The sequence below is a fragment of the Glarea lozoyensis genome (assembly GCF_000409485.1).
Source record: "Glarea lozoyensis ATCC 20868 chromosome Unknown GLAREA12, whole genome shotgun sequence".
NCBI lineage: Eukaryota > Fungi > Ascomycota > Leotiomycetes > Helotiales > Helotiaceae > Glarea > Glarea lozoyensis.
Window position 1 is genome coordinate 1,426,105 of NW_007360986.1, and position 16,531 is coordinate 1,442,635.

At 41.7% G+C, this 16,531-nt stretch overlaps 2 protein-coding genes across 2 annotated transcripts; both read left to right on the forward strand.

Annotated features, from left to right (window-relative positions):
• Positions 1 to 550: 550 nt before the first annotated feature.
• Positions 551 to 2,700, forward strand: GLAREA_10897 (ENTH/VHS; the record flags this gene model as incomplete). Its single annotated transcript, XM_008079997.1, has 6 exons — positions 551 to 590; positions 683 to 843; positions 893 to 1,627; positions 1,685 to 1,745; positions 1,791 to 1,985; positions 2,033 to 2,700. 6 exons carry the CDS (start codon positions 551 to 553, stop codon positions 2,698 to 2,700), a joined length of 1,860 nt encoding a protein of 619 aa, XP_008078188.1.
• Positions 2,701 to 3,198: 498 nt separating this feature from the next.
• On the forward strand, positions 3,199 to 5,147 carry GLAREA_10898 (Dehydroquinate synthase-like protein; the record flags this gene model as incomplete). Its single annotated transcript, XM_008079998.1, has 4 exons — positions 3,199 to 3,225; positions 3,274 to 3,674; positions 3,764 to 4,401; positions 4,723 to 5,147. The coding sequence occupies 4 exons, from the start codon at positions 3,199 to 3,201 to the stop codon at positions 5,145 to 5,147; spliced, it is 1,491 nt and encodes a 496-aa protein (XP_008078189.1).
• Positions 5,148 to 16,531: the final 11,384 nt, after the last annotated feature.

A 16,531-nucleotide genomic window follows, 5' to 3' on the forward strand; every position in this document is an offset into this window, starting at 1 on the left:
CAATGACTACTTGAGCGCAAATTCATGTTTGATTTTGCTAAAGAGTGTTGGTTTATCAGATGACAATGACAAGTACAGCCACTATTCAATTAGAAGCTTATATACAGCTTCTTTAACAATTCTCCAAGTCTCATACTCGTAATGTACAATCAATAGGCGGTACCTAATAGGGATGCCTTGGCGAGGAACGCGCAATGAAGGTGACGTCGCTCTAGACTTCAGGCGCCTGATTGTTGCCCGTTGAAGGAACATCCGCCACCCTTGATCCGGTTAGCGTGGTGGGAGCTATCGTATTGCGTACACGGGACAGCTTCATTCACTGCATCGTCAAATGTCTGAACATTCACGACTTTTTTAACTATCTCAACTCTCGTATCCTCACCTACGAAAACCCACACTGTTCTACAAATAATACACGCGCAAGAAGACCACCCACACAGCATACGCCGCAGCCAGTCGTCAACCCGAAGAACTGTCCTCGAGAGCTCACATAACCTCCACCTCCCCGCAGTGGGATCATATCTCTGGCTAGAAGCCAAAAGCCGCAAAAATGTTTCGCGCACAGCAGAATGCGTTTGATGATCTCGTCGGTAAGTCTCTACATGGTTATAGGAAGTCAGGAGTCTTGTGCACCAACTACGAGGCTACCTGTGATGCGAATGCTGACATATTTTCCTCGCAGCCAAGGCGACGGACGAGAACCTGACGGCCGAGAACTGGGAATATATCATGGATGTCTGCGACAAAGCTAGTACAGAAGAGAATGGTGCTAAAGATGTTGTGGCCTCCATGATAAAGCGGCTGGCGCATCGGAATGCGAACGTTCAGTTATATACTTTAGAGGTATGGTCGTAAGGCTACGAAGGCGAATGCGCTACTGACGATTCCACAGCTTGCAAACGCCCTCGGTCAAAATTGTGGGCCAAAGATACACCGAGAACTTGCTTCGCGAGCCTTCACAGATGCCTTATTACGACTGGCAAACGATCGAAATACCCATCAGCAAGTCAAGGCGAAAATATTGGAGCGTATGGCAGAATGGGCTGAGATGTTCAAGGACCCGGATCTCGGGATAATGAGAGATCAATACCAAAGATTAAAGAGTCAAAACCCAAACCTGCATCCTCCATCTGCTCCATCGAAGAGCAGACTTACAGATGTAGATAGGCAGAAGGAGGAAGAGGAGTTGCAGATGGCGTTAAAATTGTCGATTCAGGACAAGACAACCCCCAAAGCTTCGCCTCAACCAACTACTGGGGGACCTTCTCAAGCGCAGGAGCCACTCCAATCAAGTACGGCACCTTCAGGTACCACAGCTGCAACGGTCAATCGTGTACGAGCGCTGTTCGATTTCCAGGCTTCTGATCCGGATGAATTGACCTTTAAGAAAGGTGACATTATTGCGGTTCTCGAATCTGTATATAAGGATTGGTGGAAGGGTTTATTGAGAGGCCAGACTGGCATCTTCCCATTGAATTATGTGGAGAAATTGGCGGATCCAACCATTGAGGACTTGCAAAGGGATGCTCAAACTGAGGCTGAGGTGTTTGGGGAAGCTAAAAATGTGGAAAAGCTGTTGGCGCTATTGAGTTCGAGCTCTGATATTCAAGATAATGATGAACTTACGGTATGTTTGCTGAGGTGTGTACTTTGGACTTGCTGACAAGGGCAGAAACTATACCAGTCTACGACGGCTATTCATCCAAAATGTATTGAGCTGATTGGGAAATATTCCCAGAAAAAAGGTAGCATAACTTATCCCATCTTGAATATTTAGCTGATTCTCCCAGATGAAATGACGCAACTGAACGAAAGGTTTATCAAGTCAAGAAGGTTGTTCGAAAATATGTTGGAGGCCTCTATGACACAACCCCAACAAAGTTATCAATATGGACGTCAACCACAGCCATACGGAGGTGGCTATCCACCACAAGCCGCACCACCTCAGCAAGATCCTCAGAGATATTACACTCCAAATCCTCAAGGTGAGCATCCAATAAAGTGGTGATGTTTCTGTACTAATAAAGACTAGATCAAGGTTACCCTCCCCAACCAGGATCGCCGCACAACTACCCACCACAGCCGCAACCATTTCATTTTGTTGGCGGGCAAAACCATCCTTCTGAGCCACCGCAAGGCCACCAACCATATCCACAACAAGCTCCAACTCCAAGGATTCCCTCTGGCGGGCAACCTGCACCAATTCATACCTCGTCGCCTCCACCTCAACAATACCCGCCACAACAAGCCCAGAGTGGACATCGACCACAAAGCACGTACTCAAATCCACAAGAACTTGCCACATCGGTCTATGATTCACCTGTAAACCAACATCCAAACGCGCCATACAGTGCATCGGTGTATTCGCAGCAGTCGGAAGATCCATACTCTGCAAACCCAAACGCACAACAACCTCCTAGTCAGCAACACTACAACGCGTATCCTGGAGTGCCACCACAGTCCCAAGCACCACCCCAACAAGGGCCACCTCCCATTCCAACCGGTCAAGCACCACCAATTCCAACAGGTACACCCGGGTACCCCAATATCGCTTCTCCCTATGATGCAAGACAGACGCTTCCAAGTCAAGGAGCCCCATCTTATAAACCATATCAACGACCCGCGAGCCCTGACTCTGCTATTCCTGCGCCTTTAGCGCCAAGTGCTCCACCTGGTGGACCGGCGGACTTTTATAGATAGGCATGGCGGTAGGGGATTGTATGGAACGTGGAGAAGGTGTATGATGCGATGGACATGCGAGACTGGGGAGGTGATGAAGAATTATAGTAGGGTGTATATCTTGGACGGGGTGCATTAATTGAAGATTAATGGAGGTAGCTGAATTGAAATGGCATTTGATATCTCATCGATTAAATTTGCATTTCAGTCACGTGATAGCACGCCCGTTTAAGCTTGAAGTTTAAACGTCCCGAAGGGGTGGGCCGAGGCGCCCGAGTTACCGGGGAAGCTGTAGCTTTCCCCGCATTATGAATCGACAAGGGACGAACAGACCTCAATGATTATCACATCTAAACATTTAAACTTCCACAAACTTTGCAACATTTTAAAAGCTGTTTACTTTACTGTCATTAAGCCAAAAATCTGACTTGCTAATTGAACAGCTCAGTTGGAGAAGAAAATCATTCTCTCGGCCAATATTCCTTTGTATAGCACTCGGTTCCCCCACTTCCTCACAAAATGGCTGCGGTGAGAGTAGCCCCAACAGTAAGTCCAACTCAAACCCAAGTATATACGGTAACTGACATACTCCAGCGGGCAATGCGAGCCATGAATCTTCTCCGCACAGTACAATACACACATCCTCCATCCTGTCCTTGCCACGGCAATCCCAGCTACCACCAGCAAGGTCCATCCTCATCCCTCGTCGCGCATACCAAGGCGAACCTCCAACGCTCTTATGCCACTCCCGTAGATATGTCTCGTCAGAAGGAATATGCCTTTGAAATGGCAGCTAGTTCAATCCGGTTCGGAGCTGGTGTTACGAAGGAGGTAGGCATGGATTTTAAGAATCTGGGTTCAAAGAGGGTTTGTGTGGTTACGGACAAGACGGTTAGGGGGTTGGATGCTATGAGACAGGTTGAAGAGGGGCTGAATAGAGAGGGTATTGAGTATACGGTTTATGATGGGTGTAGGGTTGAGCCGAAGGATAGTTCGTAAGTGTCTCTCCCTAATATGCTACCCAACAACTCTACCCTTATTGTTTCTTGCAGTTGTATCTAGTAACTTGTACTAACACCCCCAGAATCAAGGAAGCAATAGAATTTGCAAAACCCTACGCCCCAGACGCCTTCCTAGCCGTAGGAGGTGGCTCCGTCATTGACACCGCAAAACTAATGAATCTCTACACCTGCTATCCTAATGCCTCCTTCCTCGACTTCGTCAACGCACCCCTAGGTAAAGGCCTTCCCATAGAGAAACCTCTCCTCCCCCTCATCGCCGTCCCCACCACCGCCGGCACCGGCTCCGAAACAACCGGCACCGCAATTTTCGACCTCGTCGCCTCCCGATCCAAAACCGGCATCGCCCACCGCAACCTCAAACCCACCCTCGGCATCTGCGATCCCCTCAACACACGCACCATGCCGTCCGCCGTACACGCCAGCTCCGGTCTCGACGTGCTCTGCCACAGTCTCGAAAGCTGGACCGCGATCCCGTATTACGAGCGTACGCCGCGCCCGAGCAACCCAATTAATCGCCCCGCGTACCAGGGCGCGAATCCGATCTCGGATATCTTCAGTTTGCAGGCGCTGAGGAGCACCGTTAAGTATTTGCCGCGGGCGGTGAAGGATCCCGAGGATCATGAGGCGCAGAGTCAGATGTTGCTTGCTGCTACTTTGGCGGGGGTGGGGTTTGGGAATGCGGGGGTGCATTTGTGTCATGGTATATATTCCTCTTTTTCTCAGCTCTTTCTTTTCTGTTTTATTTTTGTTCTGAGTTTGCATCTGATACCTGTTTTTTTTTCTTTTGAAATTCGAATGGACGGCCGAGACAACTTTCTCTTGTCCTTGGGAAACGAGAATGAAGAGATTGATACTCGTTCAATTTCCTCTTAAAAGTAGGATGGAAGAACGACAACCCATTTCCTGTCTCTTCCACATTGGAATTGAAAACAGAAACCCATTTCTTTTTCTTCTGAATTTCTTTTGTGGCATTTGGAATCCCAGTCATGATGTTAATCACCCTTACTAACAATATGTTTAGGAATGTCCTACCCAATTTCCTCCCAAAACCCCTCCGCCTACACCCACCCTGGCTACACCGTCCCTCACACCATCATCCCCCACGGCGTCTCCGTCGCCGTCACCGCTCCCTCCGTCTTTCGCTTCACCGGTGCCTCCAACCCCGCCCGCCATCTCGAAGCCGCCGCCGCATTCGGCGTCGACACTTCCCAGGTCCCGCTTGAATCAGCCGGTGAGGTGCTTGGCGAGGCGCTGCAGAAGTTCCTCCAGGATCTTGGTGATCAGCCGAGGGGGTTGAAGGATTTGGGGTTTAAAGAAAGTGATGTGGAAGCACTTGTTGAGGGGACGATCCCGCAGAGGAGGGTTTTGATGCTGGCGCCGGGGTTGAGTGAGGAGGTGGGGGAGGAGAGGGAGGTTTTGAGGGGGTTGTTTGTGGATAGTATGTAGGAAACGAAGAGGGGAGCGTGAAGGAGATTAGATGATCTAGTTTGAAAAAAAATAAATACATTAGTATATGTGAGGCGATTGCGCAAGGTATCTTTTTATTTGAGGTATTTTTTGTTATGGGCGGAATGTGAAATTGAAGGATTGTAAGGAGGGTTTGTTAGATACGAGATCGTTTACAGATGACGAATTGAGATATACAATTTGTTGTGGCTAGTGTTTAGGCGTTGAACAGGATGGTTCATGAGATGGACATCGAGAACAAGGGAAGGAGAGATGGGAATCGGGGTCGAGAGCGAGAACAAGAAGTCCTGCAAAGTGTGAGTCTGGTGGATGACTCTTAGCGGGGAAATGTCTCGCTTGTGGGTCGTGATTCGTGAAGAACCTTGGGTCGTACAAGAACGGCTGGTTTGGATGGGGGTAGTGGATTGGGGTTTGTGAGAGACAGAGGTAGAAGTAGAGATAGAGATATAGGCAGAAATAAAGGGCTAACTACCGTGATCAAGTTCCTAGCCAGTTGGAGTATATATATGTCACTTTTTGGTACTACTACTGTGTTGGTCGCACGAGTAACGGCGGCTAACGGTCGTACGATAACGGCTGGTACGAGGCTATTTCCTAGTCTTAAGGTCGAAACAATAGAAATTAAGGTTAAAGTATAGAGTTATAATATTGTCATACTAAGCGTCTTACACCCGGTTTGCCTTACTACTTGCCTTGATACATACATAAGCACATCTTGATCGAGTAACCGGCCATCGATTCAGTCACCGGCCAATTCACCGTGCGATCACGGCGTGATTGGTGGCAAGACGTAAGGCTGTCTGGATACGAGAATCGGGATTGGACTCTGTGAGCTGCTCTGAGCCGTATTGGGTGTCCAATTGAGGGTGCATTCTGGCAGGGATTGGGGGTGGAGAGGGTGTTGCGATACAGGGCAGGGAGAAGGTAGAGGGCGGTTGGATTGGAGAAGAGAGGCGGTCTCTCAGGGTGCCGTGAAAGTTGCACTTTTCGTGTCAAGGGCCACTAACCACAAAAGTACCGAAAAAACACACCCAAATGGCGACTTTTGTAGTCTTTTAACAATGTGAGTAATCTAATACCTAGTAGATTGATTTCTAAGTCTCTAATTAAGTAATTAAAGTTTTGTAAGTAATTATTTATTAGAAATGGAGCTTTACAATACTAATTTGGTGAGGGTGGCCCGTGACACGAAAAGTGCAACTTTCACGGCACCCTGAGAGGGCGGTGGTGTGGCAGACTCCAGCTTGCAGGTGAACGAGAAGCGAGATGCGAAAGGAGAAGCGAGCATGTGCCAGATGCCTTGAGGCAATCGAGTCTTGGCGTCAAGCAGCGAGATAGGAGAGCTTATCTGGACATCGCGGATGACTCAGCAATGCCGGCCGTCGTATTGCATTGCATCAACAAAGCTCCATTGCGAATGAATACGTGCTAGCCATCCACATTTCCTCATCAATTCATTAGCTGGTGCGTCTGGATAGTCATCTCGACTTCAACCACCATTGCTTTGCTCTTCCCTTCATCAACACCATCATTGTACTCATTCCTCCCTCTCTAAGCGCTTCGATCACGAGGCTCCCCGGATCCCAGTGGAGCATGACTCTGATGATCAGTATCTAAGCTCGACCGCCATCACACCAAATCGCCAGAGAACAATCATCCTCGATTTCGTCTTGCAGATATACTCGATCAAATCCTCTGCGATTCTGACCAAACACACCTCACCGAGATCCCATTCCTGCACCATGTGTGTTGCCTGAGCCTGAGCGAGCTTCCCTTGTAGGCCCCAGCTCTCCCGTTGCCTACCCTTCCAGGTTCGCCTCCCCTGGAAACACCCACAGGCTGCATAGCATCGAGAAGAAAACTCTTCAAAGTTTGCCAAATTTGCCTGGTGAAATACCCTCTCGATCGAACCCGCAGATACATGACGATGGATGCCCAAATCATGAGGTATCCCGGCCCTACACACTACGAAATCTAGCCATACGACCAGCTGCCGTGAATGTGCGAATAGTGACGAATCAAGCACGTCGAGTCGATTAGCACAACGACAGCCCGAGAACAGTTTGCAAGACTACCCCATTCGAAATGCATCAGCATCCACGGCCGTCCCCAGTGACGGCATCGCCAGCGTCTTCTCCGCGAACGAATCCATCTAGAACGAACAATCAGAGAGATGAAGGCTTGAATAGTCCGAGTATGCGAACCACACCAGATATGCCGGGGAATAGCGGAGAGGAGGAGGGAAGTGGTGATAGCGGTGTGATACCGACTGCTGGGTCCTCGAAAGATGATGTCAAGAGACTGGACCAGGTGATACAGGTAGGAATTAAAATATGTTTAATGGACAAGTGCTAATTTGGTATAGAATTTCCATACAAAAGCTGCCATTGTTATATTGTCCTCGAGGATGTCACTACCCGTATTGTCAAATAAGGACGGGACTCGGAAAGTCAATAAATGGGTATGTATATCATCATCCTGTATGTGAAATACTAATTCGCATAGTTTCAAATCGAAACCGACGACACGAGTGCCTTTCGCGAAGAATTAAGTGTTTGGAGGACGTGTGGTGGAATACAAAATCGACCGCCTCCAATGGTCATTGAAACATACCTCGACACTTCGTCATTGACCAGCAGTCATAGTTTGGTCATTGTGGACGATCATGGAAAAAGATGGGACGTACTAGAGGCACTGAACAATTCAGATGGAGGCCCACGCGGCGCAAGACATCGAAGTACAGAGGTGATATTAGAAAGGTGGAAAATAGAGCTCAAAGATGGAGAGCGAATACACGACTTTGCTCCAACCCTGCCAACAGTGTATAAGAAGTGCATCGTCTTCTTCCGCGCGTTGTACTCGACATCGAAATTTACACCGGCGTGGAAATTTTTGAAGAGCATGTCGAAAAGTGGATCCATGAAGGGTTTATTGCATGTCAAATGCCGTATATATTCTGGACATGTCCAGCCCGGTCGATTTGATGCGCTTACTCATCCATTGTACGAGAGTAGCGGGCCTGTAACGACAAATTATCCCCTTGGGACCACAGATACACCTGTGGGACAATTTTCGGCCGAGGTTACCTATCGAAATGATTGTAACTTTCGCGTGGATGATTCGGAATCATTACTCAGTTCTAGATTCATGGGTGTGGATGAGCAATATTTTCAACCGTCACTGAGGGATAAGGATTCACGGTATCATTCGAGGGGTGGTGAGGTCGGCTCTTTACCTGCAAATAGACAGCCAAGTCAGGAGCAGGAACCTATACAAGCTTATGGAAGTTTGTCAACGTTTCACGGCGACGCCCCACCTAGAGGATCGAGTCCTATCTCAGCCCTTCGTGCGCAGAAAGTTGATGGTTCGGATACCAGTTCACCCCCGACGAATTCGCTTCCAAAATCTAGACCGATCCAAACTTCACGCGCTTCCTTGATGTCATTAGAGGGAATTTCAATGGCAAGGAGGCCGTCTGTTTCGTTTCAGCCTTTCAAAGCTGGTTCGTTATCATCATCACCCGGTAGAGCTTCACTCCCACATGGAGATATGCCGCCGCAATCGCCACAATCATTACCGCGAGGAGGTATCAGTGCACTTACACAAGCACGAAATCGATCATCATTAACAGCTGGAATGCCTGCATCATTAAGAGGTGGCCCCGTCGTGTCGGATAATGTGGTTACATCTTCAGCCTCAAGTTCGCCAAAACCTGCTCCAATAAGCAGGTACAGTAGCAGTTTTACCCATCGGAGAGGAAGATCTTCGTACGGAGGGACGAGTAAGATTGCTGATGATGATCAAGGTAGTAGTGGAAAACAAAGCTTGTCTTCATCTGTACAACCTGGATCGGGAATTCTTGCGGAAGGTGCTGGTGGTAGTTCGGGATCATTACAAACGGATGATGATAATATATCCGACTTTCTTAAATTGCTGGATAGCAAAAAGACGTTGCAAAGTTTTGAGCCTTCAGGATCTTTAGCAGCGAAACGAACAAGTGCTCAATTATCGAAATATCAATCGATGCGAGGGTCGAATAATGTATTGACAGAGTCGTTGTACTCTTCTACAATGTTACACAGATCTTCGACTTCATCAAGTCGGCAATTATCGAGTGTACCACCAATGGTAGCGGCGACCTCGGTTTCTACTTCGTCCTCTCCCGGGAAACCGGTATCACCTCATACGCCACATACACCTGCGATACCATCACGATTAAGTGCGAATTCAATAGCGGAATATTCTGAGCCTCGAAGGAGAATTAGTAATCATACAAGATCTACGCCACAGGTGTTGGACGACGTGACGGATGATGATCAAGCTAACCAACTTGGTACAAATGCTATCGATATTCCCACGTCGCCTCGTCCATACTACCAGCATACCCGAAGATCGAGTTCTGTAGCTCAGCAGCAGAGGACTATGCCTGTGGATGATGATCTAGGTGATTTACCATTTGGAGCTCATCGTTCGATAAGTTTGGGCGCAGACGACCGTGAACCACCAAGTCTAAGCGCTCTACTTGGACTTCAAACGTCGGAAACAGTCGCTTCTCCATCCTCGCCATCACCACCTCGACTTCTTCAACCCGCACCCCATATCTCAGAAGCAACAGCAATGTCCCGTCAACCCTCCTCCTCACTAGACCCGAATGAATCAGACGTCCCAACCGCCCCACGCGGCTTCGCTGGTTCATCAAACTCTCCATATCGCCCACGAATCGGCCGATCTGGCGGTCGAGGCGTGACTCCACCGCAAACAGGCTCCTATTCGAGTCTCAATGCGAGTGGAAGCGGTGCGAGCGAGCGCGGGAGCGGCAGACAGAGTTTTACAAGGGGCGCTGGGGCGTTTGAACTCGATGACGAACCGCTGCTTTTTGATATGAGCGAGATTGGGCGGGATGCATCGAGACGGAGTATTGAGGATCCGAGGGGGGGAGGCGGTGGAAATTTGAATGAGAGGGGAGGGTATGATGGACGTGGTGGTGATTCGGGGGGGAGTAGTCGGAGGGGGAGTCGGAGGTGGTGAGTTGCGTGTGGGTTGGAAAGTAAAAGAACTTGGAAGCCTGGATGGATAGGAATACTGAATACGTTTGGTGTGGTGTGGTTTTGGTGGGGTTGGGGAAACAATGGGCGTATCATACGAATTGAAATGTGAATGTGCTTTTTTATATATGGTTGTTGATTTTTACATAGAGATGGTTGATTGAGCGAGATGATTCGTTTGTTTTGGTAGGGCTGGCTGGTTTGATTTTGGGGCTGTCGCACTTTGTGCGGTATGGTATGGTGTAGTTACGCATATGATGGCGTATTGGATGGGGTGGTTTGGTAGTTATTTTTTATTTTATTAAATTGATATTAATAGGTTGTGTGGTTAGATTATTTGAGCGATTAAGTAAGTAATTAACTGATTAAGTGATTAAGTGATTAAGTGATTAAGTGATTAAGTGATTAAGTGATTAAGTGATTAAGTGATTAAGTGATTAAGTGATTAAGTGATTAAGTGATTAAGTGATTAAGTGATTAAGTAATTAAGTAGTTAAGTGATTAAGTAATTAAGTAATTAAGTAATTAAGTGATTAAGTAATTAAGTAATTAACGAATTTATAGGTTTCTTATTTAATTAATTTGTAAATCGCGTTTTAAGTAGAGAGATAGAGAATAGATAATATATAAGTAAAAGTTTAATTAGAGGTACGTAAGACTAGTAAGAGAGTATTCCTCTAACTACTAATAGTATAGTTCTTAAGATAGTAGTTAGTATAAAAGTATTAGCTAGATATAATAACTCTAGCTTCTCTACTTTTAAGTATAAAATATTCTCGCTATTATTTCGATTATCTACTAATCTATCGCTTAGATTCTAATATTTAGCTTTTTACTATTTAAGATAACTCTATACTAAGTTTAATTATAAAAGAGTTATTAACTATATAGAGTATTTAAGATACTTATATATAGAAATAAGTAGAATAGTTTACTATAGCTTTTTGTTATAAGTAGCGTCGGCCTCGGTGTCGTAATACTTCTAGAACTAAAAGTTCTAGGATTAGACGAGGTTATAGAAATTAAGTAGTTTCTAGAACTACTATCTAACGGCTTAATTTAGTTAATATTAGTAATATTTATATTAGCGGGTAGGCCTCGGTTTAGAGTACTATTACGTAATAATAGAAGTTTGATAAGTTCGCTAGATAAATCTATTAAACTAGCTAGAAGTTCGACGAGTTTAACTAGCGAACCTATTAAACTTAAGAAAAGAAAGTTCTATATAATAATTATAATTTCCTTAGATAGAAGCTCTACGCTTAACTTATTATAGTAATAGTATATTATCTATTTAACTTACTCTTATTATAATAAATAGATCTCTAAATCTATAAGTAATAATCTCGCGCCTACTTCTTAATATACTAACCTTACAATAACTCTAGTCTACTTTAGGTAGAACCGAATTATTATACTTTTTTTCTCTAAATAAGAAAAAATATATACTATAATACTCTTTAGTCTAGAAATACTTCTAAAAGTTAAAAGATTAGATATATAAATAAAAAAGTATAGTTAGTAAGAAAAGACGTTAGTTATATATATATATATATTATTAGTAAATAGAGGTTATAAGTTATTATAAGTAAGTTACTTCTATTAGAGAAATTTCGCTAAAGGGCTAGTTAGTATAATCTAGATTTTTAAGTTAGATTATTGTTACGAGTAGCGTCGGCCTAGGCGTCGTAATACTTCTAGAACTAAAGGTTCTAGAATTAGATAAGGTTACGGAAATTAAGTAGTTCCCGGGACTACTATCTAATAGATTAATTTAGTTAATATTAGCTATATTTAGGTTAGCGGATAGACTCTAGTTTTAGAGTACTATTACGTAAGTAGCTAGGCCTAACTCTACGGGAGTTACGTAGGTAGCCGCTAGGTCGACTATATCGACTATATCGACTACGTCGACCGAGTCGACTACGCTTACGTAGAGTATAAGGTAGAAAATTCTATATAATAATTATAATTTCCTTAGATAGAAGCTTTATACTTAACTTATTATAGTAATAGTATATTATCTATTTAACTTACTCTTATTATAATAAATAGATCTCTAAATCTATAAGTAATAATCTTATACCTACTTCTTAATATACTAATCTTATAATAACTCTAGTCTACTTCGAGTAGAACTAAATCGTTATACTTTAAGTACTAGTTCTTAGTAAGTACTAGATTATTAATAATAGCTTTACCTAGTAAGAAAACTACCTCTCTACCTAACGTTAGCCTAACCGCTAGTTATATTAAACTTACTCTTACTACTAACCTAACTTAGAGAAGCGGTAAGAAGGCTAATAATATTAGTATACTAGACGACGATAGAAGAAATATTACTATCGAAAACGTAGTACTACTTAAGGTAGTACTATTTAAATAATATATAGAAGAATACTTAAAATTAGAGACGTTTCTTATATAGGCCGAACTTTACTTCGCCTTTAATAAAGACTAGTTTAGTAAAGAGAAGTATAAGGTTCTATAGGCCTCGTCTTATCTTAAGAATACTACGTATCTTTAGATCTAACCTTTTATTAGAGACTACTTTAAATACAATAATAAGCTAGCTAGTATAATAGCGATAACTCGAAAGATCTTTAGAGATTTTAGAAGTTTTAAGGTAGAAATATAATAAATATTTAGAGATATCGATACTAAAAGAACGGCTATACGTAAGCTATTAGCCCTTACTTAAATAGGCTTAGTAATTTACTATACTATAGAGTTCTAACGTTATAGAAACGAAACTAGATAGAATACTATAGCGTTACTCGAGATCTTCTAGCGAGAATTAAAATATTACCTTAGAGAAGAACTAGTACACTAGGGACGAGTTTACTACAATATAGTAACTATAATCGAAGAGGTAGTTAAACTAGATAACCGCCTCTACGAGTTCTATAAGAAATAAGAAAAGCCCGACAACTACTATAAGGGTTACTATAAGTAATAAAATAATACTAGGTAGTTAAATATAGCCTTTAAGAAAACTCTATAATAGAGATAGCTCTCTAATAAAGAAAGAATACGTCGATAGAAGAAGAGACTCTATTTTAAGTATAGAAAAGAAGGTTATATAGCTAGCTTCTATTATAAAGAAAAGCTATAGAAAGACTAGAAAAAATAGTTTAGTAATACTAGATAACTAGTAGTAATAAATAAAGCTACTCTACTAAAAGGTAATTAGAGTAAGTAAGAAGCTACTAAGCTTAGTTCGGTAGTCTAGATATATTCCGAAACGCCTCTACTAACTAAGAAATATAGGGTCGAAGACTCTTTAGACTAGACGGACTTAGAACCCGATAGCCTCTCGGCCTACTAACCCGAGAAAGTAATTTTAAAATCTAGCGAATACTAGTACTTCTAAGAAACTACTAAAGAGAGAAACGTTTAGAAGACCGAGAATAGTTAAAAGTTTACTACTAACTAATAGATATAGAGAGAAAAACTTATAATTAACATACGTTACAAGGTATTCTTTATAGATACTAGAAGGGTCGCGTTTTAGTAGAAATATACTCGAAAGATAACTATTAAGCTACTAAAACTACTTAGATAGTTATACTACTTAAACGATCTCCTTAAGCTAGGAGATATATAGGAAATTATTAGTAAGGCTCTAGGAAAGTATATCTAGAAGCGGGTCTTCTTTATAGAAGAATAAATAAGCGAGTTTACTTAGTAGAAAGCCTTAATCCTAGATATCTATACCTTACGCCTTAGTATACTATATCGTTTATAAGAATAGGTAACGTAATACTATATATAGACCGACCTACTTCGAGATATAGAGATTATAGAGATACTATTAGTCTCTTATAAGCTCTATACTACTAGAGGTTAGAGATAAATTATAGTCGAAATAAAGATTAGAGAAAAACTAATTAGAGTTATAATTAACTTAGAGGCTAATAGAAACTATATCTTACTCTATATAGTAAAGAGATTAAATATTTCTATAACCTATATTTACCTATATACTCTATAGCTAGTAGATAGGTCGAATTATAGTAATAGATAAGTAAATAAAGTAACTATTCTATCTAAGTTATTTTTACTAGATAAATATAAAGCTAATATTTAGTTTAATATTACCGAGATCGAAAACTATAAGACTATATTAGAAATAACCTAGATCTAAGAGTATAACCCTAAGATAGACTAGTATACTAATACTATAGCCTATAGGAGATATACCTATAAGGGTATATAGTTTTAACTATAAGGCCGGAGAGAGGTTTATACTACCTTCTCTAAAGCGCCTAGATACCTCGAAGAAATAGAGGGTTCTCTATAGGTTACTAGCGATAAAGGTAAAGAAAAATAAATACCTATATAGTATAGAAGATTTAAAAAGTTATTCGAAAACCTAGAAGACTTTTAAGCCTTATCTAAATACTAACTATAAGATTACGAGATTAATTTAAAAGAAGAAAGATAACTACCTTCTAAGAAATTAAGATAATACCGGTTCGACGTCTTCGAGATATTAAAGAAATACGTCGACGTAGTACTTAAGAAAGAATAGATTAGGCTATCTAAATCGCTAGCTACGTCAAATATACTAGTAGTAGTAAAACTAGATAATAATAAAGAAAGACCTTATAGAGACTTCTAAAGGCTAAACGATATTACTATTAGAGACTAATACTCTTTACTAAATATATAGTATCTATAGAATAGACTAGCTAAAGTAAAAATATTTACAAAACTTAACTAGAGAAATACCTTTAACCTTATTAGAATTAAGAAAGAATATAAGTAGATAACTATATTTATTATACTCTCTAGCTAGTATAAATATACTATTATACTATTTAGGTTAACTAACGCCTCTATAATATACTAGAGACAAAACGATAATATTCTATAAGAATACCTTAATAAGTTTATTATTTATTATCTTAATAATATCCTCGTTTATTTAGAAAATAAGAATAAATATAAGAAGTATATTTACTTAGTTCTAGAGGCCTTAGCTAAGGTAGACTTAAGACTAAAGCTAGAGAAGTACGAGTTTAGTACTCTAGAAAACTAAGTTTCTAGAGTTTATTATTAAACTAGGAAAAATAAATATCGACTCGAAAAAGATCTAATAAATAAAGAACTAGTTAGAGCTAGAAAACGTTAAAGACGTCTAGTTATTCCTTAGTTTTAGAAACTTCTACTAACAATTTATAGAAGGATATTTAAAGATTATAGAACCGCTTACTAATCTTACTCGAAAGAATATACCTTTTCTTATAGAAGAAAAAGAGAGAGCGGCTATATAAGAACTTAAGGATCGGTTTACTAAGAAACTAGTTATTAGAAGTTTTAGTATTAATAAACTAAGTGTAACGATTCGGTTCTACTCGGGGTAGACTAGGGTTATTGTAAGGTTAGTATATTAAGAAGTAGACGCGAGATTATTACTTAGAAATTTAGAGATCTATTCGTTATAATAAGAGTAAGTTAAACTAATAATTTACTATTACTATAATAAGTTAAGTACGAAGCTCTTATCTAAGGAAATTACAATTATTATATAGGACTTTCTACCCTACCTAAGTTCCGACGAGTTCGACAAGTTCGACGAGTTCGATAGCGAACCTAGCGAACTTGTCAAACTCTTACTTGTTACGTAATACTACCTAAAACCGGGGCCTATCTACTAATATAAACATTACTAATATTAACTAAATTAAGCTATTAGACGGCGGTCCTAGGAACTACTTAATTCCCGTGACCTCGCCTAATCCTAGGACCTTTAGTCCTAGGAGTATTACGACGCTAAGGCCGACGCTACTCGTAATACTATCCCCTATTCGGACTAGCGGGTCCGCACGCTTAAGTACGACTAAGAAATGCGTCGGTTAAAGGCTATAGGCTTCCCTTCTTTCTAATATACTACCCGACCGTATAACTAAACGTTCTAATATCGTAACCCTTAGAAAACAGATTAATTTAACTAGAAGAAAGATAGCGCCTTGTTCTCGATATAAAAAGGCGGGAAAAACATATATAGTTTCGCGAAACCCGAACTATAGTTATTACGGTGCCTATACTACTATAGGCAAGACCTATAATATAAAAGAGGTAAACCGGATATCTACGGAATTCGACTAGGAGAGTATCGAGGCTTAGGAGGCTAAGCTAGAGGCTAAGGAAGAAGAGGTGTAGGATCTTTAGTAGAAGGCGTAGGCGGCCTAACAAGAGGCCACTTCCCGCGCCCTACGTATTAAGAAGTAGAAGCGCTTTCTTCGCGAGCGAAAGTAGAAGATAATTTCGGCGGGTCTTAACTCGCTAGACGAGTTAGACGAGTTAGAAAGG